The following is a 26,391-nucleotide window of genomic DNA, read 5'->3' on the forward strand; positions in this document are numbered from 1 at the left end:
ACTACTTTAAGGTGCTTGATATTTGACGTGTATGAGGGAGACGCCATGATTTTCAGGTACCTTCTTTCAAGTAAAAAATAATTTTGATAGCTGATCTGTATTAAATTCACCCCAGGAAGACACTTTTGTGCTTTTTTTGTTGCTAAGTGAACCCTCCATTTAAGTAAATAAATGTTTTTGCATGTTTTAAATCCCTGTTCCTGTAAATACTATCTTCATGTTCATTCCTAAAACTTAAATCTGTTGCACTCCAGATTCAAACTCCAGTGCATCATGTTGGAGAAAATGAACATAGAATCAACAGCAGTGTCATCTTAGATGTCTTAGGAAACATCCATTGTTTGGAGCACCGGAGCTGCAGCAATCAAAGAACTCCTGTTTGTGCAAGTGTGGCATTCTGCAAACTCATAGTGATCTACAAATGCTAGGACCACCCTGTTTAAGTACAGGACTTGTCCTCCTCGCAAACATAGAGGTTTCAGTGCATATTCGTACTGCGAGCAGCCATGAGTGTGTGCCAACCCAGCAGTTAGCATGAATGAGGTAAACGTGTTAGTAGAGTTTCGCCATCTAATGCGAATAGATTCATCATAATTTGCAAAAAGGTCATATCGGTGATAATGGAAAATAGATGGAAAAATAAGTTAAGGAGGAATGAGGCAGTCTCACAACTCAGCATTTGTGTAAGAATTCAGAAGTATCAAATTTAGGAGTTTAATTCCTAACAGAATTACAATAAAGCCAACTTGAAGAATACATTTTTTCCTTATTTTTTATTGACAGATATAATCAACATGCAAAACATCTCAAATGAAACCAGGTTACCAGGAGTTCCCACGAGAGATCATGGGTGTATGCCTGAGGCGTTCACAACACACAGATGATGGTGCCCAGACCACACACTGCTAGCCAGGCTAACGCCATGGCCAGCCGGTTTCCCCCACACATATTGCACAAAGTTAAGGGCAGAGGCAGCCTCAAAGGCAGCAAAAGGACAGACATAGATTGCACAGTTTTATAATACGCTATGAAAGTGACTACGTCACTGCTGACGTCACATGATTGATGGAAACGCACGTACCGCACCTGTTAAAATGGTTACTAGTTTTATACTCACTATGACAACTGGGAATGTTGCAGTTTTATTAGATTTGTGTTAAATATCTACTAGCTATTGTTACTGCGTATCAAATAGCTAGCTAAAAGACAATAATTTCATTTAGCCAAGTAGGCCAAGGCCAACTAACATTATACTAGCTCAGTTAATAGAGAGAGTGGATGTTGTGATGTAGACTTCCGTAGAAAACAGATGAAAGAAACCTGTACAGCAGTTCACCATGCTTTACTAATCGAGGCTCATCCTTAAAAAGTAACGATGCATTTGGACTGTGTCTCCGGTTACAATGGTTTCTGTGTGTCTCCACGGTACGTTACTACATTAATGCTACACTTTCATAGCGTATTGTCTCCAGCTTTGGGCCCAAGTGCATAAGCTTCCACTGACGGTCTCCACATACCGACTGTCACGTTGGGTCCCATAGAGACCCCAGCCTCAGGTTCTCGGCCTCTGCATCACATTATTTGCACTTCATTTTTTACACTCCTCCACTTTTTGTAAGAGTAACTTACTGTAGCATCTTAATTCAGGTAAAACACTCTGTCCACATTAGTTGCATTCTGAGCAAAAATTCTGGCCAGAACTGTCTAACTGCACACCAACTTAACATACACTAATGCCCAGACTACATTTACCTGCTGGTTCCACCCTCATTTGTGTTTGAGACTGTGAACATCAGGAGCTATTTGGAGGCATATAAAAACACAGTATGTAACAGTAGCAGTAGCCTATGATACTCAAGTTGACAACACTGACCATGTACCCAGAAAGTCCTGACAAGGAATCATAGATGGCTCTTAAAGTTGTACGTAAATAATTCATTACAGTTGCTGGAGAATGCAGTGTGGGCTTCTAATACATGCATGTCTCCACAATGTCCCGTTATCCTGCAAGGCGCGGCATTCACAGTTTAACGCTATGCTATTCAAGCTGGCTCAAATAATGATCCCCACCCCCACCACACAACGTAATCCAGCTCTACGGATGATGGCTCTAAGACGGATTGCGTAACCCGACTCATCAGAATGGCCTCCCCGTACAAAGAATAACACTTCTGTGCCAGTTTCTCCCCCATCTGTGACCAAATTTGAAAAAAAAAAAAAAAAAAATCCCAATCAAATAAATGTAACAATCCCAAGCATTGTCTCACGATCACGCTTACACTCTTTCAGTCTTGAGATTTGTGTCATATTCATGAATATTCATGGCATTCTGGGAAGATTCTGTGCACTCTAAAGAGCTCATACATGCTCAAACAATACTGAAGCGCACACAAACAGCACTGTTCTTTAAACAATGGGGCAGACTCATCAGCAGGGCTTCTGGCGACTGGTAAGCGTTACATTAGAGACAGATGGGGCACATGCACACATAAACACACATGTGCAATGCCCCCTCAGGATGTGGAGCAGCTCAAGTGCTTGGTATGTTGTCTCCTACAGGGAACAGCTGCCCAAGATACATCATCAAGCTGTAGAGACCAACACAGCTGTGAGACAAACCTCGTCACTACTGGAACAGCCAGACAAAAAGAAGCTATGTTCTGAAGCAAATCTGAGTAAACACCCTTCTAGGAGCCAGCGTTCATAAGAGAGACCAGATATAGTTTTTTTTTTTTTTTTACCCTTTTCAGCAGAATGTAACAAAAGTCGATTCTCAACCCCCACATAGAATTTGAGTTAAATTAAAGATAGCTAGGTCAAGTAGTAAACAGCTATGGAACAATAAAACCTAAATCCTTGTTTTAAATTGGGATACATGCAGATCTGGAAATACAGAGTAAAAAGTATGTGGTGGAAAAGTTGGACCAAGTTGGATAATATGGGAATCAATTAAACAAAAAAGGACTTCCTGATAACTGTTACACTGATAGAACACAGCAACAGACTTCCATATTGCAGAGTTAATGCATTGACTGGGCAAGTATTTCCCAGTAAAAAAAGCATCAGTGAACAGAGCGTTCATGTTCATCTCTGACTCATCAGTCACCAGGGAAGTATAGCTATTACAAAATGTTTCCCTATCCATTCTTTTTTTGTAAACAATGAATGCTTCTTGTATGTACTGGGTTTCGTATTGTTACAAAGAACAGCCATGGATATCGCTTCAATTTCTGCTCGGTTAGAATTTCAAAATAAAAGTCAGAGAATCAGTTCTGCATAATATTTACGGTAGTGAATGCCCTTTGGAGGGAACCAGGACTGGAATGTAATGGCTGGTTGATCATCATGCTAACTATAGAGATCTGGCTGGTTGGCTAATGGAGATCATGGCTCAGAGGTCTGCAGGGGGGTCAGGCATCCCTAAGTTCTCTAAAAACGCTCAGTCTTTCAGTCATATAGCAGCAGTGAGTGAGAGACAGGGACGATGAACGACAGACACAGACGGGCGAAATCACCTGCCTGGAGCCTGACATTTACCAATGAGCAGCCAACAGTGCACTTTCCAGGCTTCCGTCCGCAAATACACTTTCAGCTTGCGACTTCAACTTTCATACAGAGGAACAGCGAAAGTACACCGAACTACGTTTTCAGATCTGACCATACTTAAGGAAGCCTTCAAGAGGCTTCTCGATTCATACAAGCCACAGAAAAAAACAAAGTCAAAATAAACGAATGGTAGAGAAGCCTGCATCGCACAGTACAGCACATGACATGGTCCTGGCCCTGGCCCCGGGCATCAGGCCTGCCTAACTCCGCTCTGGTACGGGAGAGGCTAATTAAATCTCTGTTATTTCTCTTCATTCCTGCGGTTTCTCTTCATTCCCCCTCCTCTTCTAGAGCTCCAGCTGGGACTGGCCAGCTTGGACCGGCTGGCTGTAGACGAGGCCAAACTCAAACTCGCTCCCCTCTCCGGCTCCCGCGTCCCGTCTCTCTCCGCCGTCTGGTTAGCACTGATTGGGGGGGGGGGGGTTGGGGCTGGAGGGGCGCGGTACGGGAGGGGCGGCCGACAAAGGGTTCTTCTTTTTTGGGGAGGGGTTGGGGTGGGGGGGGTTCAGGCGTGGTCCTCGATGGGGAACACCAGCCGTGTTCCCCGGCTCATCAGCTCCTGCTCGCGGGCCTCCAGGTCCCGCTCCAGCGCCTCCTCCGACGTGCTGCCCCGCCGCTGCCCGTTGGCGCGCCCCGCCTGGGCCTCCCGCGGGCCGGACGCCCCGTTGGCCGTGATGGCCGTGTCGCCGTAGGTGAGCGTCAGGTCGCCGTCGTTCAGGATGAGGTCAGAGTCCGTGTCCCTCAGCTGCTCGTGGCTCTGCAGGTCCAGCAAAGGAGAGAAGCGTGTGGATACAGATTTATTAAACACACACACACATACACATACACACAAATACACACACACACACAGATACACACACACACACCCACAGACACATACACACAAATACACACACACGCACATACACACACACACACACACACAGATACACACACGCACGCACACACACACATACAGATACACACACATACACACGCACGCACGCACACACAGATACACACATAGACAAAAGACACAAAAGCGTGAGGATACAGATTTATTAAACACACACACACACACACACAGATACACACTAAGACACACACACACACAGATACACAATCAGACTCCATACACCTTCACACAGACAAAAGGGAGAGAACCGAATACAGATTTATTGAACACACACACACAGATACATACTCAGACACACACAGACAAAATGGAGAAAAGCGTAGAAAAGATTTATTATACCCACACACACTCACACTATGGAGAAAAGTGTGTGGATACAGACGTATCAAACACACACACAAACATCCACTGACATACATTAATATGTACAAACATAAGAATTCTTACACACACACAAGCTTGTTTTTTACACTTAATATTTAAACCAAAGCATCGCGTCATTAAAAATAAATCCATGCGTAACTGAAACAGTAATGGGTCGACTTTACAAAAGATCAAATGAAGGATTAAATTCTGATGCAGAAACGGACCATGGTAATCGTGGTTACGTGATGCTGGCAGGCCTGTATACAGACTAAATCAGGACTGGACTGTGGGCTCTAAACCACATCTGTAGAAGGATTTACTGGCCTTGTTAGAACACATATTTACATTTTAACAAACCCACTCAATTCTCCCACTCTTTCACGCATAAAGATTAAATATCCCAGAATAGCTTTACAGTACTTCAAAGACATCATCAGGCTGTTATTGTAAATGGCAATGAACTTGTCTGGTTGAACAATGATTAAATGAATAAATGTAATTATGAAACATTACACAACTTAAAAATTATATTTTTTCAGGAGAGTGGACCACCCACCCTTCCTTTGGTATTTTTTGGTTTATACAGATAGTGAGAAAGCAGAAAGGTGGTGAGCTCGCAGCGGCTCATGGCAGGTGACTGAACCCCCGGCTGCTCTGGGGGATTTTTAAACGGTGTCACACTCGTCTCCACGCCTACACGGCAATTTACATAAGACCATATAAATACATAAAAAGCAGAAGTGGGATGAGAGCGCGAGATACAGTACAGCGATCAAACGCTTTCTGAATGCCCTGTGCACCAGTTCTCCCTGTCCTTCATTTTCGAGGAGAAAAGACAGAGGGATCCGTCTCGCTCATCCCCCGTGCGGACGGCGTCCCAAATCTGCGCCCCGCGAGCCGCCGAGCTGTAACTGCCTCCCTCCGTAACCGTTTCCATTTTGGATGACAAACAGGAAAAAGGGAACAATGACCCCTCTGTCGCTTAGTTTACACAAGAAGACAAAGACAGAGGGACAGTGTGTCGTGTTCAACCGCTGTTTATGACAGCGGGTAAACTGGAGGGGGGGGGGGGGGTCAAGGCGCCTGAATTTCTCCTTAAAAGAAATCCTCCTTGTCATTCGCATCACTACGGCACAGAAGCAGTCCACTGTGCGGAGAAAACAAAACGTTCCATCTGTGGAACTGGTGAGCAGGACCGTGGTGCTAATTTCTGAAAACGACATTGCGTTTGAATAGCATAAATACTAAAACAAATTCTACGTGCCTGGAACAATGGGTTTCGTCATTGTGGTAATACCTTAAAAGAGCCATACAAAAGGAAACACTCCTGTAATAGAGGAACTGGGGAAATTACACTCTCAGTTCTCTGAATGCACTGTGGAAGGTGGAAAAACACAATATTGGGAAACAGGCTTTGCCAATTTTGACACAACACTCAAAAGACTTTGAATTTGTAGTTACTCCTGAAGTCACAGTAAGCAATAAATCAAGGCAGGTTTGTGCCATGTCTCTTAGCATGACTAAGAGGTTAACTTCCAACCCCACCCTTACACATGCATGCATATGCACACACATTTACAGTCCAGTATCTTCCTCCGTCTGTGTGAAAAAGACATGAAAATGTCAGATGCTGCATAAATACTCCAAATACAGCTCACCAAAGCAGCTTTACAGTAGGTGGTCAGACGTGAATGTGGAGGGCTGGGTAAGTGGGTGTGCTGAGTGTGTGTGTGTATATACTATGTGCATCCATGTGTGTGTGCGTGCACACAGGTCACTCACCTCATATGCCTGTGGGCTGGTCAGACAGCGTGCCAGGGGTCCACAGCAGGTAGGCAGGGTGGTGGTGAGGGGGGGCCCGCTGTGTGTCAGGATGGGCTTCAAGTAACTGGAGGGGGGGGGCAGTCAAGGAACCCACCCAAAACCAGCTGTTCAGCAACATGACCAGAAACTAGCAGGAGCCTGTCCCACGCCTATTCATTTTATTCATGCGCATTGGTATAAAGCAGTAAAACATAAATGAATAAATTATAAGCACTTAAGCCTTTATAATGGTGCGAGCACTTAACTGGGCCGTTTACTGCTGACAGTGCATTAAACTGCCACTTCACGAGAACTGGAAGGCCATATCACCGTTCTTTAAATGTTAAATGTTTTTTTAATGGAGCCACTTTAAATGAACCACAAAATTAAGCTTCGCCTTGCTATTAATACAGCAAACAAGAAACTAAATTTGCCGCAATCACTTCTGAGTGTGCGAGTATGTGCCGCTCTGTGTGTGTGTGTATGTGTATATGGGTGTCTGTGTATGTCGATGTGTGTGTCTGCATGTGTGTGTGTGTGTACAGTGATGCTTTTTTCATGTGCCAGAAAAAGAAAGCACTAAAATGTGTGTCATCGTTGCTAGTATAATTTTTGTGAGAAAACTGATTTTCCTATGGGGCTAGCAGTTCTTTTTCAACCCTTCTTAAACACATCGATCAAAGTGCTAGCAAAACGGCTAATTATACAAACAAATAGTGTAGAAGAGTTGGATGAAGAGCAGCCATTTTATCCTGAGCCTTATCTTCATGCCATATGTACTGACTACAACTGTCCATTGTGACACGGAGCCCTGCTTTTAGCCTAAGCCCTCGTGCATGCACTCTTGCAAGCTGCTCAGGGGAAGAGCAACCGCTAACTTGTAATATGCAAAGTAAAAGATTGTGCAGAAAGGTCACCTCTGATGTGGAGAGGGGTTAAGCACATGGCCTGAACAAAGACAGCTCTATTCCTCCACCCCCCACACCCCACCCCCACCCCCCCACCCCATTTTCGTGTGGAGCTTTTACATTACATTCCATTCATTTGGCAGACGCTTTTATCCAAAGCGACGTACAAAAAAGTGCATTTCATGGTCGTAGACAACTGCTAAACACGGGTTCAGTAAGGTTCAGTAAGGTACAATACTTATTTTGTACAGCTATTTTTGGAGCTGGGAAGGATCTCTCTTATCTCTGGGGTCTGTCGGGTAACTGGCCATTGACAAGAAAGAATCATGAGCTATAAGCTTTCAGGCCGACCCTCCTCTGAAAGGGCTGACACCCATACCAGCCTCCCCACCCTGCATCCCCTCACTGGCTCACCAATGTGGTGAGAGATAACTCGACACAAGGGGCCCAGCTTACCGCACCGAGACGGGTGTGGTTACTGTGCTCTAAAATGCACCCAGCCAAGTGAGAGAGAGAGAGAGCGTAACGGGCAGAGAGCAAGGGGAGAGAGAGAGAGAGAGAAAGAGAGTGAGAGAGAACCACTCATTAGCTATGGAAAATGTTGTGAAAGCTCTCCCGAGGCTCTAGCGACCGGGCCTAAGTTCACCATCTTCTTCCTGATTGGTTACAGACCAGGAAATGCTACTGAAACACAGCAGGACAATGCAGAAGTAATAATAAGATTACTTTGTGAGGGAAGCTGACAGTTACAGATAAATCACTGAGGAAGCCTTCCATTTGCCATTAGAGCCTCAACTCTGATCAATGCTTCTTCTACCTTATGAGTTAGCTATCCGGTCAGGAAGATTCTGCAAAACCGGAACGACGGGACTACGAGCATGACCACCAGATTCTGCCTCTCAGAGAAACACTCTCCTATAGAGAGGTCCTCATGGTAATGCAGACTGATGATTAGAGTGGAACTAAGCTTAATGGCTTTTCACCCTCCCCCCTCCCTCCAGTCATCTTCTCTGTCATGGCTGCACTGTTAAATAGTTCAAGCATGACCACACTATCATATGACAATTCTAGTCTGCCTGAGGGGATAATAAACCTTTTCTGAGTGTACCCAATTTAACTCAAATAGGGAGGGCAGAGCTTAAGACGGCCATTGTAATATAAGCCATCGATGTGTCTGCATTAATACTGAAATCTGGAGATCACTGGAGACGCACAAAACTTCACTGTCAAAATGGCTATTTGTCTCAATTCATTGTGTGATGTGTGCTAAACATCTGCTACTCTCAGGTCAGGGAATGAAAGAAAGCAACCTCTCAGTTCATCGGTTTCAGGAGAAGCATCTTTACATATACATTTAAACGACCTAGTCTACGAGGAGGTCGTTCTGCCAAAGCTGACTGAATTCCATTTCACAGTTCACATCTTACACTATTTGCATCATCAAAGCTTCACTCCAATAGTGAGGGGTGGCTAATTAGAAAAGCTGTTCACAGATGCGCACAAAGGGGCTTGCAGTCGAAAACACAGGAACTAAAACATCACCACCCCTTGGCTTTTAAAATTCTTTTGAAAAAGTAGTCCCCATTTCAAGACGTTCTGTGTGAACAAAGGGAGATGAGGTCTTTAAGCGATGGCACTGAATATCAAACAGGATCAAAGGGAGTGTGACAAGCATTCATTGGAATTCAGTGAGAAGCAGAAGCACTGTGAGCTGAGCGGCACCGCGTTCTGGTCAGCAGAGAGGGAAAGCCGAAGCACAGCCAGCGTTCTGCAGGCAAAGACGTACCCTTCCACCTTCGCCACGGACACATCACAGAATTTTTACAAAACACCCAAACCGCAGGACTACCAGGGTCACTACCATGCTACTCTCAAGATATGACTGGACGTGATTTGTTACCATAGTGCAGGTCGCCATAGTAACACACTGAAGGCTGGGCTCCAGAGGCTTGAAACCTCATTAACTGGAAAACAGGTAAAAGGAGATGGGGGGTGGGGGGAGACGGGACCTACAACTGTGAGAGCATCAATGGCAGGCACCATGCTTGTGTGAAGCGCATCACCTTATTTTTCCTCTCCATGTGGTTGTCAGGGGGAACGTTGTTCACACGGGGGCGTGACAAGGCAACAGATGCCAGAGGACGGCCCCCTTCGTCGTGCTCATAATTAAAGCACAAAAGGTAAGTGGGTAGATTTAGAGGCAGCCCGTCACATTTCTTTAGCTCAGTAACTGAGGGCCCTGTGGCTACCAAAAGATCATAAAACAAAGTGAACACACAACATTATATATTGCTATATTTTCCCATATATTGTGAAGTGCTGCAACATATTCATATTTCATTTAAGTTTGTTTTCAACGTATTCAAGAATTTATGTGACTTCCAACCTAAGCTCTGTCACAGCATCCTGCTTTGCATGTTTTAATCTCTCTCTGTTTTATATATAAACAGATAGTTGCTGCTTCCACTTCATGCCTCCAGTCATTTCATTGCTGTGTTCTGCTTCAGTTACTCATTAGCCCACACAAGATTTACATAGCAACAAGCTTATCTTGTCAATCAACAGTGAAAGTCGAAGTGAAAGCCCAAAAATTCTCTTTGTAGTCAAACCACGTGTAAACGCCAAGTCATATTCACAGTTAAACGCAAATTGAAGACAAATGGAACTCAAGGTATGTGGTAGCACAGGGAAAACAACAGGACCAAACACAACCAGTCATGAAGCGTCAGAGGAAGCTCGTGTCAGAAGGATACTTATGATCGAAAGTGTACCACAGCCTGAACATCCAGGCGCTCTCCTGCTTGGTCTTACTGTGCCCCTCTGGATGAATCCCATCCTGTAGACAGAAGAGAACACAACACAAAAGCCTACTGTGGATCTGCATCACATGCTGCCAAGAACCCATTTGGACAACAAATTCTTCCATTTTGTTATGCATTTTGAGAACAAATAAGGACAGAGTGTAGCACAGTGGGTAAGGAACTGGGCTTGTAACCAAAGGTCGCAGATTCGATTCCTGGATAGGACACTGCCGTTGTACCCTTGAGCAAGGTACTTAACCGAAATTGCTTCAGTATATATCCAGCTGTATAAATGGATACAATGTAAAATGCTATGTAAAAAAATGCTATGTAAGTCGCTCTGGATAAGAGCGTCTGCTAAATGCCTGTAATGTAATGTAATGTAAAAATTCACTAACATGGTTATAAGAAAATATAAAAATGAAGAAGGCCAGGACATGTTTGTACACACATATTTGGACAGCACATGGTGCATAGGGGCAACAAATTCACAAATTCACCAAAGGAGACGATGTCCAACATGAGTGACGACAAGGAGGTCCGAATGCCTTTGGGCAAAAAAAGAAAAGGAAAATGAAGGGAATGGCACGCAGCGGGTCAGCTGAGTTGAGGGTGGGGGCTGGTCGGGGGGGTGTTTTCTTGCAGCTTGTATGTTTGGAGTGATAAGCATCAACACCCAGCTGCCAAGGGGCAACACAGCAGTGCGAGAGTCCAGAGCCCTGCCCCCTGCCACCCCCCCAGTCGCCCCCAGCTGTGCCCCAGCTGTGCACGCACCGCCTCAGACGGCCCAAACAACGGAGCTCCGAAAGGGGCGGAGCCCACACCGCACCACCCAAAACGCTTAGACCAGGGATGCGCGTGATCCCAAAAACCACAGAAGACCAGATGTGCAGGGAGTTAAACAAGAGAACTACAGTTCCTCCTGGAGTTCGCATCTTCCCTTTCATTAAACATCCATCATGTCCACATGCGCTCTCTTCAGCCGACCGTCTCCACGAGACCGATAGTTAGCCGAAGGCGGGCTGTGCGCGGCGACCATTCCAGAGCGCTTAGATTTAGAGCAGATTAGGCACCGCGCTGAGAGGCGAACGAACAGCAGACGGCCTGGGCCTGGGCCACATTGTTTTTACACAGCAGGAAGCTAAAATAAGCATCCCTCTACATCCTCTCTACAGGCGACTGCACCATGTTCAGACAGAAAACGCTTCTTTTTTTGTTGTGGTCGTTGTACCTCTCCATTTAAGGCCCTAAGGTGTGAGTACGCTCACCTCCCTCTACTTCCTGTACGTGCGAGTTATGAAAGCGGCGTGCATTTGTGGTCGTCGCCAAAGTCCTGTCCTCATCTTCGCTCAACCGACTTGAACGAAACTTTGAAAACAGGCTTGAACAAAACTTTGAAAACAGGCTCGAACAAAACTTTTAACAGACAGCAACACCTTTCTGAGATGTGTACTACTGGGTCAGAACAAAACTGAGAACTGAGTCTTGATGGGGGAAGTCATTTCAGGAAAAGATCACTTTCAGCTCACCATAGCGGCATTGCTCAAAAATAAATGCTACATTTCTTTGAAGGGGAAAGACCAATACACATTCAAAAATGAACCCCCTGAGGCAAAGTGTAAATTTTCATGTACAAGGTAGACACCAGCCACTGGCTAGTCAGATGTAGAAAGACTTGTCTTGGATTTTCATTACTTAAACAGTTTAATCACCCGAGGGAGATCAAGAGAAATGAGATCCCTCTGTGCTTTTGTTTCAGCTAAAGCTCTGCTAAGAACAGGCCGAGACAAGGCAGGGCTGTTGGAGTGAAAGCATGCGTGACAGGCTCTTATGTTGTGTGCAAGGAGAGCGCTGGATGGAGGGACGAAGGAGGAGTGCAGGACTTACTCCTTGGAGCACCTGGAAGCTGTCCCCACACGGCTGGAGGTCCTGGTCTGGGTCCACGCCCACCCTGTGAGGAGGGAGAGGAGTATGGTCAGCGCAGTGAGTCAGCTGTGTGTGTGCGAGAGCAAGAGAGGGAGTGAATGTGTGTGTGTGTGTGTGTGTGTGTGCATGCACTTGTGTGTGACAGAAAGAGTGTGAGTGTGTGCGTGTGGGAGTATGTGTGTGTGTATGTGTGTTTGTGAGTGTGTGTGAGAGAGAAAGAGCGAGAGAGGGAGTGTGTATGTGTGCGTGTGTGTGACAGTGTGAGTGTGTGTGTGTGTGTATGTGTGTGAGAGAGACAGAGAGAGAGAGAGAGAGAGAGAGAGGGAGTGAGTGTGTATGTGTGCGTGTGTGACAGAAAGTGTGTGAGTTTGAGAGGGAGAGAGAGAGAGAGAGAGAGAGAGAGAAAGGGAGTGTTTGTGTGTGAGCAAGCAAGAGAGCGAGAGCGTTTGTTTTTGTGTACCATAGCGAGAGCGCACACAGATCGAAAGAGATAGAGGATTTCACAGTTCTGCAAAGCTTTACACCGCCCACATCACCCACCCCATCTAAATGCTTAACAGTCATTCAGTCAGTGATTCTAGATAAGTCAAAATTGAGTATATATATGAATCTGTGGATCATCTATAATTACAGGTTCAATCATGACCAACATATGGGTTCTATAACACAGCATTATACCCTGTAGCAAAATCCTCTCCTCCTGTGCACAATAGATTTAGCCAACCTGTCACACAAAAGGTCAGTAATGACTTGATGGCAAAAAGAAGAAACTTCTGAGTGTATTTTTGTGTGCATGCTAAAAATGACACAGAATGGACAAATATTCATATTCCGGGGAAAGGTCTGCCCACAACTGATCTCTGATCCCTTTGGAATCACATTAACCATAAAACTTAATGACGTGGGACTGTACTTCTTTAAAGCAGAGAACAGTAACTGCTAGATTACTCCAGCCAAGACCAGGGGAGTTATTTGGCGTTGTGAAACTTTACTGAACAGTACAGGAAATCAGGATACATTAGAAAGGTAAATATCAAGGCTGAAACAAGGTCATGAGATGGGAAAGCCATCGTACAAGATGCCAACTGATTTACGAAATGCACTTAGCCACATACGTGTGCGTGTATTCATACAGATTTTGAGTCATGCTGTGGATCACTTCCCTGCTGAGGAATCCATTTGCATTTTTTAACGTTTCCCCCACCTTTCTCCCCCATGTGGAATGCCCTATCATGCTCACACGGCAATGCTTGCCGCAGCCTTCCTCGTCGTTTCATGGAAAGTGCAGAGAAGCATGTACTCCCTGCCAGAGCGTATGATGTCAGCACAGCACAGCTGCTTCTCCTCACACCGCAGTTCGCACGTTGAGCTCGCACTTCGTACGCAGCTCACCCAATGAGAGGGAAACCAATTGGCTGGGGGAGGAGCTGTCGTCCCGAGTGACCGAACCCTTCCCATCCCTGCGCGATGCTACAGCTAAATGCACGTGCACTGCCCCGTGGTGCTTCTGTGGTACTGCCAATGGAACCGTGCCTTAACAGGACACACCACCCAGCAACCTCATTTTGACCACTTTTGAGCCTCCAGGGGGACACTTACTGCAGTTGATTCCATTCACCTAAAAAAAAATCCCTAGAACCAATAGATAAAAAAACAACCCCAAAACAGCAAAGATCCACCACCATGGGTATGACATGCTTTTCAACACAAGCATCCATCTGACCCCATATCCGCTACTGGTGTGCTTGGCGTTGATCGATCGGTCTCACCTGACTGTAACACCACCTCAAATCAGTTATTCAAAAGTTACTGACCATAATATGACTGCTCCTCAATGGCCATCTCAGTTTCCAGACTTCAAAACAATGAAAAATTAGATTTGAATTGAGGAGGGCAGCCCACAAGCACAGACCAAATGATCTGAAGGATCATGAAAAATTCTGTATGGAGGAATTATCAACAAGCTCTCCGCTATATTCACAAATCTCATGAAATACTATAGAAGATTATTCATTAGTGTTACTCTAGCAAAGGAATGGTGCACAAAGGACTGAATACAGGAGTGTGAATCATTTCCATATTTCCAAAACGCCCATATTTACCGTAAGGGAAAATATTACTTGATAAAATATTTTTCTCAGAGCAACATAATAAGTAGAAGAATATTATTTCCCATTTTTGAGCATACGATATATCTCATGACTTAAAAAAATCTTCTTTGCACATTTTTATCAAGGGTGGCACCACACACACACCTACAGAAATAAACACTCACACTTACGGAGATATACACACAGTACCTTGCAGTGGCACTCCTTTTCTTGTCAGGTTTCCTCATTTTGCTGTTATTAGAACTTTCAATAATTAACCCTTCGGAAAGGGTTAAAAAAAACACTGCCTGCTCCAATGTTACTCAAAAAAGCTGATATTATGCATATAAGTGTCCATGAAAATGAGATCATTTCCAGTCACAGAAGTACAAAACCATTTTGCAATGGCAACCCTAAATCCATTCAGGTATTGTTGGGTATCATCTTTGGCTTCTCTGCTGGTAATCAAAGCAGTGTACCTTGAGGGGCGATATAGCTCAGGATAAGACGTTGTCTGGCGTCGAGGGTTGCGGTTCAAACCCCTGGCTGTCGAAGTGTCCTTGAGCAAGACACCTAACCCCTAACCTCTAACTGCTCTGGCGAATGAGAGGCATCAATTGTAAAGCGCTTTGGATAAAAGCGCTATATAAATGCAGTCCATTTACCATTTACCATTTACCTTGACCTGTAGAGTAAGGTCATCAGACTCAAGTCAGTTTCTTCAGTTAAATATTGAATTTCAAGCCACAACACACTTAGTGATAGGACAACCCAAGCGTGAAAACTGAAGCTTTTAAAACTAGTCAAGCATAACATGGTACAGAAGCAAAAAGCAGGCCAGTGCTACAAGAACATTTTCATTCAAGAACAGTCACCGAGTAGAATATGCTTTACTTAGCCCTGTCACTCACGGACAAGCCCACCTTCTGCACTAAGGAGCACATGAGCAGGAATAAGACAGCGGTGATCCTGAAAGTATAGCCAGAAGGTATCCACCAATTATTGTCTTCGTTGTTCAATTGGGTTGTTGCCAACATACTCTGTGATTGGTTGAGCTCATCCCAACAGTCGCCCGATCTAGGAATCAAAGTTCCTTTTTTTCCTGTGAGTAAGGAGTCATGACATCTCTCTTCTCTATTTTAATTTGCCTGAGAGCAAGTCAGTCTAAGGTCTCCGCAGCCAACAGCGACCTTGGCAAGAAATGCCAAAGGACAAATTAACCCCATTTTGTTCAATGCAATTGTGGATACTTGAGGTTACTTTTGTCATGATGCATGCCAAATGCAGCTTCGTTAATTTCCATAAGCTTTAAATTTAATCTTTTTTTTTTTTACAATTTGTGCATGCTTGGCAAAACCGTCCCTTCAATTTAGACGACCGTCTTCCAGATTCCAGATATTTGGAAGAAGGTTCTGTGGTCAGGCGAGGCACAAGTGTTACACGTTCGGGCTAATTTGAACGTGTTGCTTGCACTGGAAGCCTGACAGAAAACGTCAATCATATAGCACTATTCCAACCGTCTGCCACGGTGGTGAAAGCGTCTTGTACTGGGGACATCTCTCATTCTCGTCAGCAGAACCAGAAAGTGTGTCAGGACTGAGGGGAAAACGGCTGATGCAAGCACAAGTGAATCCTACAGGGAAGCCTGCTTTAGCTCAGAACATAAAACTGGGTCACAGGTCCACATTGATTTCAGGAGGAAAATGACTGAAAAGGCTTCGCAACATTTTAATCCAACTTTACTTTTTTCGCAATTTGTTAGCCCTATTTATATATCAGTCCGGTATAGCTTACTTGATTTACTTATCTTATATTTATCCTGGAGAAAAGCTCCATTGATACTGGTATCCTTTCTTAAGGGGGACCTGGACATTCATGCAACATTCCTTAAGGAGAACACCCTGGCATTCTCTAAATCAGGTCTATTCAAATGTGGCACCATTCGAATGTGAAAAATTTGACTACAGGGAGATGTGTGGTGCAGGCTGTAGGGCAGTCGACTCTCCAGCCATATACTAGACCACCCTCCTTGTCGAATCCCCTAAATTGAACTTCCTGAGCAGCAATACTGGGGTGTATGATTGGCCATTTTACACAGCTGAGCCATTACCTTAAAATGATACAATACCGACAGAAACCACAGGCCAGGAAACTAGCTCACACCTGGAACACCAAGGCCAGTGCAGAACAGTAGATTCACGGTGTGAGTCGAAGATTGTTGGCCCATTACTGATCCCCAAGGAATGTGTCACAACTTGACCCAAATAAAATACTCCAATTATGGCTGCTGGGTGGCTCTTTCAGTTAAAGCACCACGGTGTGGTGCAAAGATGAAAGCAACTAAAGCGGGATGGTTTAGTCGCTTAGGGCAGGGGTTCCCAAACCTCTTCTTTGGGACTCCCAGCCAGATCCAGGTATTTGAGGTGTTCCACCTCAATTACACCTGACACTACAAATCAAGCCCTTGATTAGTAGCATTAGGTGTGCTTGAGGTGGAAAGCATCAAATACCTGGATCCGGCTTGGGGAACCTCAAGGTTAGGGGTCCACGTTTAATTGCTCTCTGGCGACCCCCACTGGTCGATCGCCACCCATGGACCCATATTTACATAAAAAGTAAGGGTGAATACTTACTTATTTTTTCCTACCCACAATTCTCCAAAAGAAAAAGAATATGAACATCCATTTTAACAAAAAGCGATGACTCACCATGAATGCTTCTATAATATTATCAGCCTACGTTTTCTCAAGAGACAAAAATAAACAAATAAATAAATCTGTACAAAAAGCCTTTTTGAGTGAAAGGAATTTTGCCCAAGCAAATTACCCATGGCACACAGTGTTCCAGGAACTGGCTGCAATTCATTTTATAAAAGCCTCTTAATAAGCCACATAAAAATCCTTCAGTCTCAAAATGAGGTCTGGAGAATTTAAAGAAGCGTTTTCGTTCATACTGTTCAGTCGAGGGTCTGGTTTCACTCGAAGACCGTCAAAGCAAACGGCAAGGGGCGTGTAAGATTTTACGACCTTCCCTGTTCCTCCAGCGAAGGCCCCCTGTGAGCCAGCCCCACGGAGAAGCCAGAGGAGAAGGCAAGGGGGCCGTCGAGAAGGGAAGACCGAGGCCGGAGAGCAAGCCAAACAAAGACAGGCGTGTGGCAAGCTGTGAGAAAGAAAGTTCTGGAAAGAAGGAGAAAGAAGCATTTACGATTACACAATTTGAAAAAAAAAAAAAACTTATTTCCAAGACTGCTCCCCAAGCTGGTGCCGGTGTTTAAGGGGAAAGGGAAGAGGAAGTGCCATCCTGATAAGGTTTGTTCCCACTGTGCTCCCTTTGGATGCTGAAACAAGCGCAGCACGAATTGTAGCCTGCCCTGGTGTACTGTGGCACCGTGTGGTCCACCTGCATAAAGAGAGCGCAGGCTGGCTATTTCCACCGCTTGCACACAAGCATGAAATCGACACGCTCCTGTCAATGAGAACTTTCACTAGCAGAGTCATCCATCGCCTCTCCCTGTCAGCCGTTCAAAAATACTTCACAAAGACACCAACCTGAGCGCCTCAGTTCGTCAACTTGTCACTGTGACAAATGGCTGAACAACGGGCACGCAGATGCCGTTCGTGGAGCCCTGACTGCTGATCATGGGGTGCCATAAAAGCGCGTCTGTCTTCCTTTCATTTGAGATTCTCATGAACACCATCATATTTAAACAATAGACAGACGCAGCTATGAATCACAAAAGAACCGACTGAATTAGAAAGGCTTCATTTCCCTGTGGGCTCTGCCAAATCCTACTCTTTCGAGAGCACCGCGATGTAAAATAGCACAATGCGTCAATTCTGATTACGTCACCAGCAAAACAATTTGGTTCATGAAAAGCAAGCTCCTGGCAGTGTTCTGCACACTCCTCCTCAATTACGACCCGGTGAGGCCTCGTCCTCCTCCTCACGCCAACGGCAGGAGAAACGGAACTTTCTCTTCAGGACTACGAGTGAAAATGATCCTATCAGGGAAGCACTTCCTCAGAAATGCCCGCCCCCCTCACAGTGCACAGACCACTGGCAGAGGAAAGACACCGATGACCTCTGACCCCCACATCCCCTTGCGTGACTTCACAGTGGGAAACAGAAGCAAGGGCGTCCTGAGATGTCACCTGACATACTGCCACATTCTACTCAGATGTTCCTCCTCTGACTCGAGGTCCTCCCCAACTCTGGTACAACAGAAAAGGTTATGGTTATGGTGAATCAGTTCAGCACCAGAACAGGTCATTTATTTATCAAAACCAGTTACGTGGATTAAAGCGAAGAAAACTGAGGTCCAGGTGGTGAGAGATGTGCATTATTAGAGACATGTTTGTATTTTTACTACAATGATACAATTTGTTGAACAAAAGACCAGCTCTCATTGCACATTTGGTTGGGGCAAGGCATTAATCATGAAAACATAACCCAACGTGAAAACACAAGCAAAACAAGAAAGGCTTTGTAATTGCATGCCAGAATCAATCCTCAATAATATTCCTTATGCTTATAATGTCATCTGTTGTCGTCACTGGTTTAGTGGGAAGTTTATTTTCATTATTTCAGTAGACTGTTCGCGGTCTCCAATATCCAAAAAACATAAATTTACAATAAATTAGAGGTAGACTTTATCACGTAACCCAACAGATATTAACTGACAAACACACTGCTTGTTCCCTGGATGAGGGGAGAAAAGGACGGGTACGTGAAAATAAACATAATTTATAACATTTTGATTTGATTTCTAAGAGAGCACAGCAATGAAGATGGGCCTTAATGGCAGAATGCAGAGCCAGCTCAACAGCAATAATGGCAGGATGCCAAAGGCCGGAGCCTTGCACAGCGCCCAGGCTGCAGATCTCTGAAGGGGTCCCTCCTTGTAAGGTCCAGCGGTTCGGCGTTAGCGCACTCGATACTTCAGCGCTTGGGCGGTCACTACAGGCCTAGCCGAGCGCTACGGCGCGCGGGCGACAAGCGTTCTGTTCCGACCCGCAGCCCGTTAGCACAGAACAGCACAGAACAGCGCGCTGGCAGCGGGGTGGGGGGTCACCGTTTCAACACCGCTGGAGTGCTTCAAGACACCCCGCATGCAAAGAAACAACGCCAGGATACGAAATCCTCTCCCGTGCCTCGGTTCGTTTTCGGGCTACTTCGCTTCAAGAGGTCAGACTCTGCGCTCGGCCCCGGGCTAAGCAGCGGCTGCTGAAGGGGGAATTCCAGAGGAATCTGGCGTAACGTCGCAGGGAAATAAACTGTGACACACAGCACACGTCACGAGCACGGGCTCTTCCAGGGGAGCAGGTGCATGAGTCCCAGCCCATTCACTTTCAGGGGGGTTTTGGGTTTATGTCTTTGCTTGTCCACAGGTACATGACTCTTTGAATCCAAACACTCCCAAAATTATCATTAGAAACCCAAGCAGCTAAATCTGGAAAAGTATTAAGAGTCCGTTTCATTGCTGAACAATGCACTTTACCAGGTAACAATGAACGTTTCATTGCGACCAGGTCAAGTGCATGTTAAGCCATCATGATTCTGTCACTGATTTCACAGGTGTGACTGTACTGTAGATAAGTAAGGAACTCAGGCGTACAGAAGACAATACACACTCATATAGGCTTTGCAAAGGGCAAAGGCGGTCTCAAATGGCACTTTTTGCACAAGGTTATAATACACCAAGTGCCTGTGTCCTTGCCCAACCACCACTGCAACAGCTTAGTATTCAAATTCTAATTACAATGCTCCGTCTCAGAACTGCAGGGTTCCATCTGCAGTCTTAAGATATCCGGCTTTAGAATGTTCAATTCCCCATGCCGAAGCAATTGCATGGATTGCATGGATGTAAGGTTTAACATGCTTAAAAAGGTCACCAATTTTACAGCAAAAGGATATTACAATACTATGAGTATTCGATATTGAGTATTTTTACATTTAAAAATTATTTTGGGGGAAAATGAAAAAAAAAAAGCAGTAACAGTAAGTGGTCTTAAAATTTAAGACAGTGAATAAAACTGATTTGCCAGCAGTGCTAATTTCAAATACATGTTGTTCAGTTGTTCAGCACAAATACAAAATGTCCCAATGCTCAGATGCAGTGTGATTGTGAAGTGGCACATACAGAGCAACACTGGCGAGGCAGCATCCAAGCTAATCACAGAGATTTCATGCAGGAGGATTAGCATTAGCCCCTGTGAGTGATCCCTCTTTCAGTGAGTACTGCACCAACCCCCCTCTCTCTCAGGGTACAGTCTCCAGCAGATGTTCCGTGGAAAAGACATTTAGCAGACACAGGGGATTCATGTTTATTCACTGAACCCTCTAGTCTAAACAGAGCATGTGCAACTGCTACAAGGAGAAGCCTGAACCCAGCGACTCACTGGCAATCTGAGAAAACGGAACCGGTTTTAATGCATGCACATTTGTATGTATGTATGCATGCGTATGTATGCATGAATCCATGCATGTACTGTAAGGACCTGTAGAGACATGTAGGCTATGCAAGAACCTACCCTTATGGACACAGAATGTACTGAATGTGTACTTAAATTAAATATAATCAAAGCAAACAACACAAGGTCAAAACAATGAAATGATCACCACTCTCAGATATTAAACATATCTGTTGTGAAATATATTTATTTTTGTTTTAAAAAAAATCCAAACCCTTACAATATATTGCAGCACATTCTTTGTCCATAAGGCGCATTCTTTCTCCTGAATATTTTTTCCATTGAGTTCAACAGAAAAATTAATCAGGAGAAACAATGCTTGTAGTATCTACTGCATATCTGGCAGCAGCACGGTGGTTTGAGGCTCATTTTATACCTTGGACCCTTGATGACTTAAAGCCATTTAGCCAACAAATGTGTGCCATACTGTATCAGCATAATTTACAGCTGAATCTAGTCCCACCCCCCAGTTCCCATAAAGATCCATTCCAATGCAAAGAGTTTTTGTTTCGCTTGTAGGACAACCTGACAATAAGATATCCAGACTCTGATGATGTTGATAGGTCACAGACATCAGGAAGTCATGGCATGCAAAGGATATGCAACCAAATACGAAACATGACTCTTTTATTTGACATTATGTTAATTTGTCTAAAACACTGAAATGGGGGACTACGTATAAAAAGTGCTGTAATTACGACAAGGTGAAACCAAAATGTATAAGAATACCCTTTAATAAAAGCTCTGAGTCTGCACTTTGACCACGTGTGAATTGTCTGATTACAAACAGAGGAAATAAAATATTAAATCAGAAAAATGCAGGTGGTTTTAATGTTGTGGCTGATCGGTATATATATATATATATATATATATATATATATATATACATATATATGGAAAATATAAGCAACAAAAAAATCACAAAGGAAATTAAACAAGCTCCCAAGCATTGAACTCCTGCTTGCGTTCCAAACATCTAGAATTCCCAATATGGAAATTCTGTTGTGGATATCAATAGCTGTTTGTCCGGCCATGTATGCCAGGTCTGATGCAGATAACATAGTTTTACATTATAGTATTATAAACGCAAATTGCAACCATGTTTTCACAAGAAGTGAAACAAACTTAAAGGAAAAATGAACATTATATTTGTATGACAAAATATTCAAACTTGTTTCCTACATTATTACACAGAACAGAGTCCAGAGAGCTACTGAGCCTCTGGAATGCTTTACCTGTGAATTTGCCTGCCATAAATCATAGATTTAAATAATAAACAGGTTTAAATGTCTCTGATTTGGCTACTTTTTAAGCACAATATTTTTATACATGTTACTATCAGCAGTGCATCAAACGCATCACCTGGTGCATGTATGTCTGCTGTGTCATCATATCTGCCATCATCTTAGCATCAGGACGGTACTGATGCATTTGTTAAGCTATTATTTGCAGACACAAATACAAGCCCACAGTTTCATCACACACTCCTCATTTTTACTCAGCTCAACAGCAGACCTCTTTCTGGACACCACAGAAGGCAAAGCACAAGGCTGGAACTAATTCCTGAACTCCCCCTTATGCTAACCTTGGCTTGAAAAGCAATTGAAAAATAAACGCACTCGCACACACACACACACACACACAGAAAACCATCACATATTTTAAATGTGGTTAATTGGTTAGCATTATCAGTGCTCATTTCAATTAGGGCGTAATAAAAAACTTCAATAACGTTTAATAGAAAATAACCACTAAACGAGGCACAAACGACAACAGCCAATCCATTTTGTGCAACTGAATCCATCGTTTCTCACAGTAACCGCCACTGCGTTTCTGCACACGGTACCCTTGAAGCCCCTCACACCCACACACCACCACCAAAAGGGATTTCTAATTTGCTGGCAAGAACATCCTGGAACGCACAGCGGTCTCTTGACCACTCCCCCGCAGTCTGTCACGGTTACCTCCCGAGCCAGCGCCATGGCAACAAAAGCACGAGCAGGTAGCTTTTGGGCAGGTGGCCCAGCCTGACCTTTCTGTGAGCAGGGTCACTCGGCACGCATGGGCATTAGCTGGGCATTAAAGCCCAGCTCTGTTGTGGCAGCGGGGAGAAGCAGCTGCCGCAGACTCTAATAATCTTCTTTATTTTGCTAAACAGTGGATCCCGCTGAAACGAGCCGCGCCCTGCTGGGCAGAGCAAAGGCCGAGCCAGGCAAACCGAGGCGTCCGAGCGGCGCAGCGCACGCGCACGCTAGCTGTGACGGCGAAATCCAGCGCAAACTCACAAGAGGCCAGCGCTGTCCTTTCCAAAGCTCTCGTGTTCTGGAACTGAAATATCAGTCCCACTCAACTGCAATCTCCAAAGATTACAGCAGCTTCAGTGGGCAGTGTACAGGAAAGCTCTGGAGGTGGACAACAGCTCCACCTCCTGGACAATACTGGCAACTGGCTCCATGATTAGATGACGGGAAACTACCCAGACACCCCTGGGGCCTGAGAGATAGGTGGAGGGGTAGATAGAGAGACAGAGAAAAAGTGAGAGTGAGAGAGAGACAGAGAGACAGAGAGAAAGAGAGATGGACAGAGAGATGGTGACAGACAGAAAAAAAAGATGGAGAGAGAGACAGAGAGCGAGAGAGATGGAGATAGAGACTGATTCACAGAAAAAAAGAGATGGATAGAGAGACAGAGGGGGGAGAGACTGGGAGTAGCTTCTGACCTGATGTGTAGCCATGATAGCATGGGCGTGGTGCCCCCTCCAAAGACCCAGACGGTGAAGAAGACGATGAGGAGGGTGGTGGTGAACATCATCTGCCGGGCGTAGGTGGCCGTGTCCCGGATAGCCAGCGCAAACGCCATGGCCCCGCGGAGACCTGCGACCGGAAAAATACCGGAATGTGACATCAGGCAAAAAAATTAAAAATAAAACACCGCATGAGCTGCATTGACGGGCGACACAAATCCAAACATGGACACATTTCCTGCTGTGTGTGGCATGTGTGCATGAAGCTGTCCTTGTCCAGGCACTTGGCATAAATTGCCAGACGTGGCTATCAATGTCTCAGGACACATCATGAAATTTCAGTGTGGGCATAGTCCATGGATTAATTTGGAATATCCAAATCCAGAAATCCCCGACCACGGACGTGCCCCAGGAGCGTGCAGAAATTTCTGGAAATACATGTGTTCATATGGGGAAAACTACCCTTCATGACCAGCACGCCCTAAATTTCACTGAAATTTAACAGGGCGGATATCTTCCAGAAACTCTGTTTTTCATGAAGTGAAAAACAAACTGGATTTAGAATGGCAGGCACTGACATTCAACAAGTCTGGTTAATTACAGTTTGATTACGGATGATGGTGTCATTTCACCTGAACTGCAAAATAAAAATCCTCACGGAGAACTAGTGGCATTTTAACAAATAATGAACTGAATTTCAAATAACTTCCTCAACTGACTGATCTGAAATTGAACTTACTCCAGCTCTAATCAATTCACTCTTAGGAGGGAGCCATTTCACCCTGAATGGATAAGAAGTACCTGGCTGATCCTGACTGGAACAACCATGGCTGTATTTCTCATACCTGCAAAGTGTTATGGTGAGCGACCATTTTGCAGACAAGATAAGCACTTGCATTCTTCAAACCTCTGTCCGAGACTCCGTGTAAAAATGACATATCTATTGCTTCTGACATATCTATTGGTTTCTGATTGGATAAAAATCTGCTATTGCCCTCACACCAGTGTGCTGTCAGGTGTCAGTCGCTGCTGGTTTGTGATTGGGTAAAATGAGGACACGTCTCCCCGGTACCTGCAAACATCATCATATGCTGGAAGTTTCCTCTGATCTTGTGGCGACGGCCCAGGTTCAAGATGAAAGAGAGGGGGTAGATGTTGCAGGCCCTCCCGATGAAAATGGCCATCTGTCGGACAGGTGGTTGAGGAATACTTTTTCCATAAAAGGATTTCCTGTTGACTTGCCCAGTTGTCCTTTCCTGTGACAGGCAGTTTGTTAATTGGATGTCATTTGAGTGAAATTTACTTTCTGACCCCTGGACTTTCCTTCTCTGGGGGTAGGGCACTAAACAGACAGGTAATGGGCATACCTCAGGAAAAAAATGACAACAGCAATAAAAAATTGGGTAGTGGCCACATTATTATCAGACTATCAGGGTCTCACTGATTTCAACCAATCATTGTTATGAATTTGCTGTGGAGAGCAGAACTTTTTGATTGGGTCAAACAAGTCAGTGATTGACAGCTCCTTGTACCACCACCCATCACGAAACCTAACTCACACACCATCACTAACTGGCGACTAAAATAGACTGGTAGCGGTGATCAGATACACAAACACTGTATTAAATGCTTCGGAAGAAGTTCAAACAGCATTTACTCCTGCAAAGGTTTTAGCGACAGCAACATATTTTGCTTGCATCCTTAAAACTTTATGCGAGCATTTAATCTAGTGTGCCTCTGTGCAAGTATCTCTTTATCCTCATCAGAATGTGAGCAGGCAGACTTACAAACAGAGCTGTTTGAACAGACTGTCAAAGCACAAGGATTCTGGTTTAAACCCAACATATCCTTCATTCTGAAAATCGAGTTCGGGAATATGACATACTCCATCTAGAATATTACAGGGTTTTAACTGACACCTTTTTATATCTAAATGCGTTATTAACATGGGAACACACTTGTTACCTTTCTTAAACATGTTTTAACTAACAACAGGTGCCACATAAAACATGGGTATTGAAAGTTTAAAGTAGTGCATGAAGAGTGAGTTTTCTTGAATCCTATAATGGATGCATATAAAATACTGTGTCAATTAATGACTTGTTAAACAAATCACAAGCAAAACTGAGCGACTGGTTCAAATCAGCTTTAGTTTCACCTTGGTCACCCATCACTAGATCAAAAACCTGTAGGAAGAACCCTGTAAGTGTAAGCTCTCCCTGCAGCAGTCATATGGTCTTGGCTCCAGCCTGATTAATTCACGCCGTGGAAAAGGATACGAAAGCCCCGATGATGAAGATGGGGCTGAAGATGTGGTTCTGGAAGGTGAAGAGAGCCAGTCCCATGTAGGAAAATATGAAGTTCTCAGCCAGGAAGTGCAGGGCTTCAAAGAGCTGGAGGGACACACACACACACACACGCACACACATGCACACACGCACACACACACAGGGCAAGTCCAATTAATTTTAATTTTAACAGGACTACAGATTTTTGGCCTCTCAATATTTAAAAGGCCTGTAATTATTTTAGAAGCTTTTCAAAGTACGACATACCATTCCGAAATTACATAATTAATCCCTTTAAACCTCACTAGTGACTCCTCTTCAGTTTCTCACTAAATTATTTATCTCTTCCAATCTGCACAAAGAGCAAAATAAATGCCACCTCTGCCTCCCCCGAAGCAGAGTAATGCAACTGACACCATTTCAACACAGGGCACTCCCAACTCAAAACGAATCACAATCTCAGGGTATGTTTATTATTGCTGAAATTGAGCACTTT

At 44.5% G+C, this 26,391-nt stretch overlaps 1 protein-coding gene across 3 annotated transcripts in view; it reads right to left on the reverse strand.

Annotated features, from left to right (window-relative positions):
- Nucleotides 1–754: 754 nt before the first annotated feature.
- Nucleotides 755–26,391, reverse strand: part of slc9a7 (solute carrier family 9 member 7) — a 55,433-nt gene continuing 29,796 nt past the window's right edge. For 2 of the 3 annotated variants that reach the window (XM_064327017.1, XM_064327016.1), the window contains exons 10-17: nucleotides 25,887–26,000; nucleotides 24,680–24,791; nucleotides 23,584–23,737; nucleotides 18,546–18,605; nucleotides 12,267–12,330; nucleotides 10,332–10,414; nucleotides 6,650–6,755; nucleotides 755–4,363 (exon numbers count right to left, since the gene is read on the reverse strand). In XM_064327017.1, coding sequence (XP_064183087.1) covers nucleotides 4,112–4,363; nucleotides 6,650–6,755; nucleotides 10,332–10,414; nucleotides 12,267–12,330; nucleotides 18,546–18,605; nucleotides 23,584–23,737; nucleotides 24,680–24,791; nucleotides 25,887–26,000 — 945 coding nt within the window. In that variant the 3' untranslated portion in view covers nucleotides 755–4,111. The remainder of the gene's footprint in view (nucleotides 4,364–6,649; nucleotides 6,756–10,331; nucleotides 10,415–12,266; nucleotides 12,331–18,545; nucleotides 18,606–23,583; nucleotides 23,738–24,679; nucleotides 24,792–25,886; nucleotides 26,001–26,391) is intronic. The other variant, XM_064327018.1, reaches the window with a different exon arrangement.

The sequence above is a fragment of the Anguilla rostrata genome, chromosome 3 (genome assembly GCF_018555375.3).
Source record: "Anguilla rostrata isolate EN2019 chromosome 3, ASM1855537v3, whole genome shotgun sequence".
Classification (NCBI taxonomy): domain Eukaryota; kingdom Metazoa; phylum Chordata; class Actinopteri; order Anguilliformes; family Anguillidae; genus Anguilla; species Anguilla rostrata.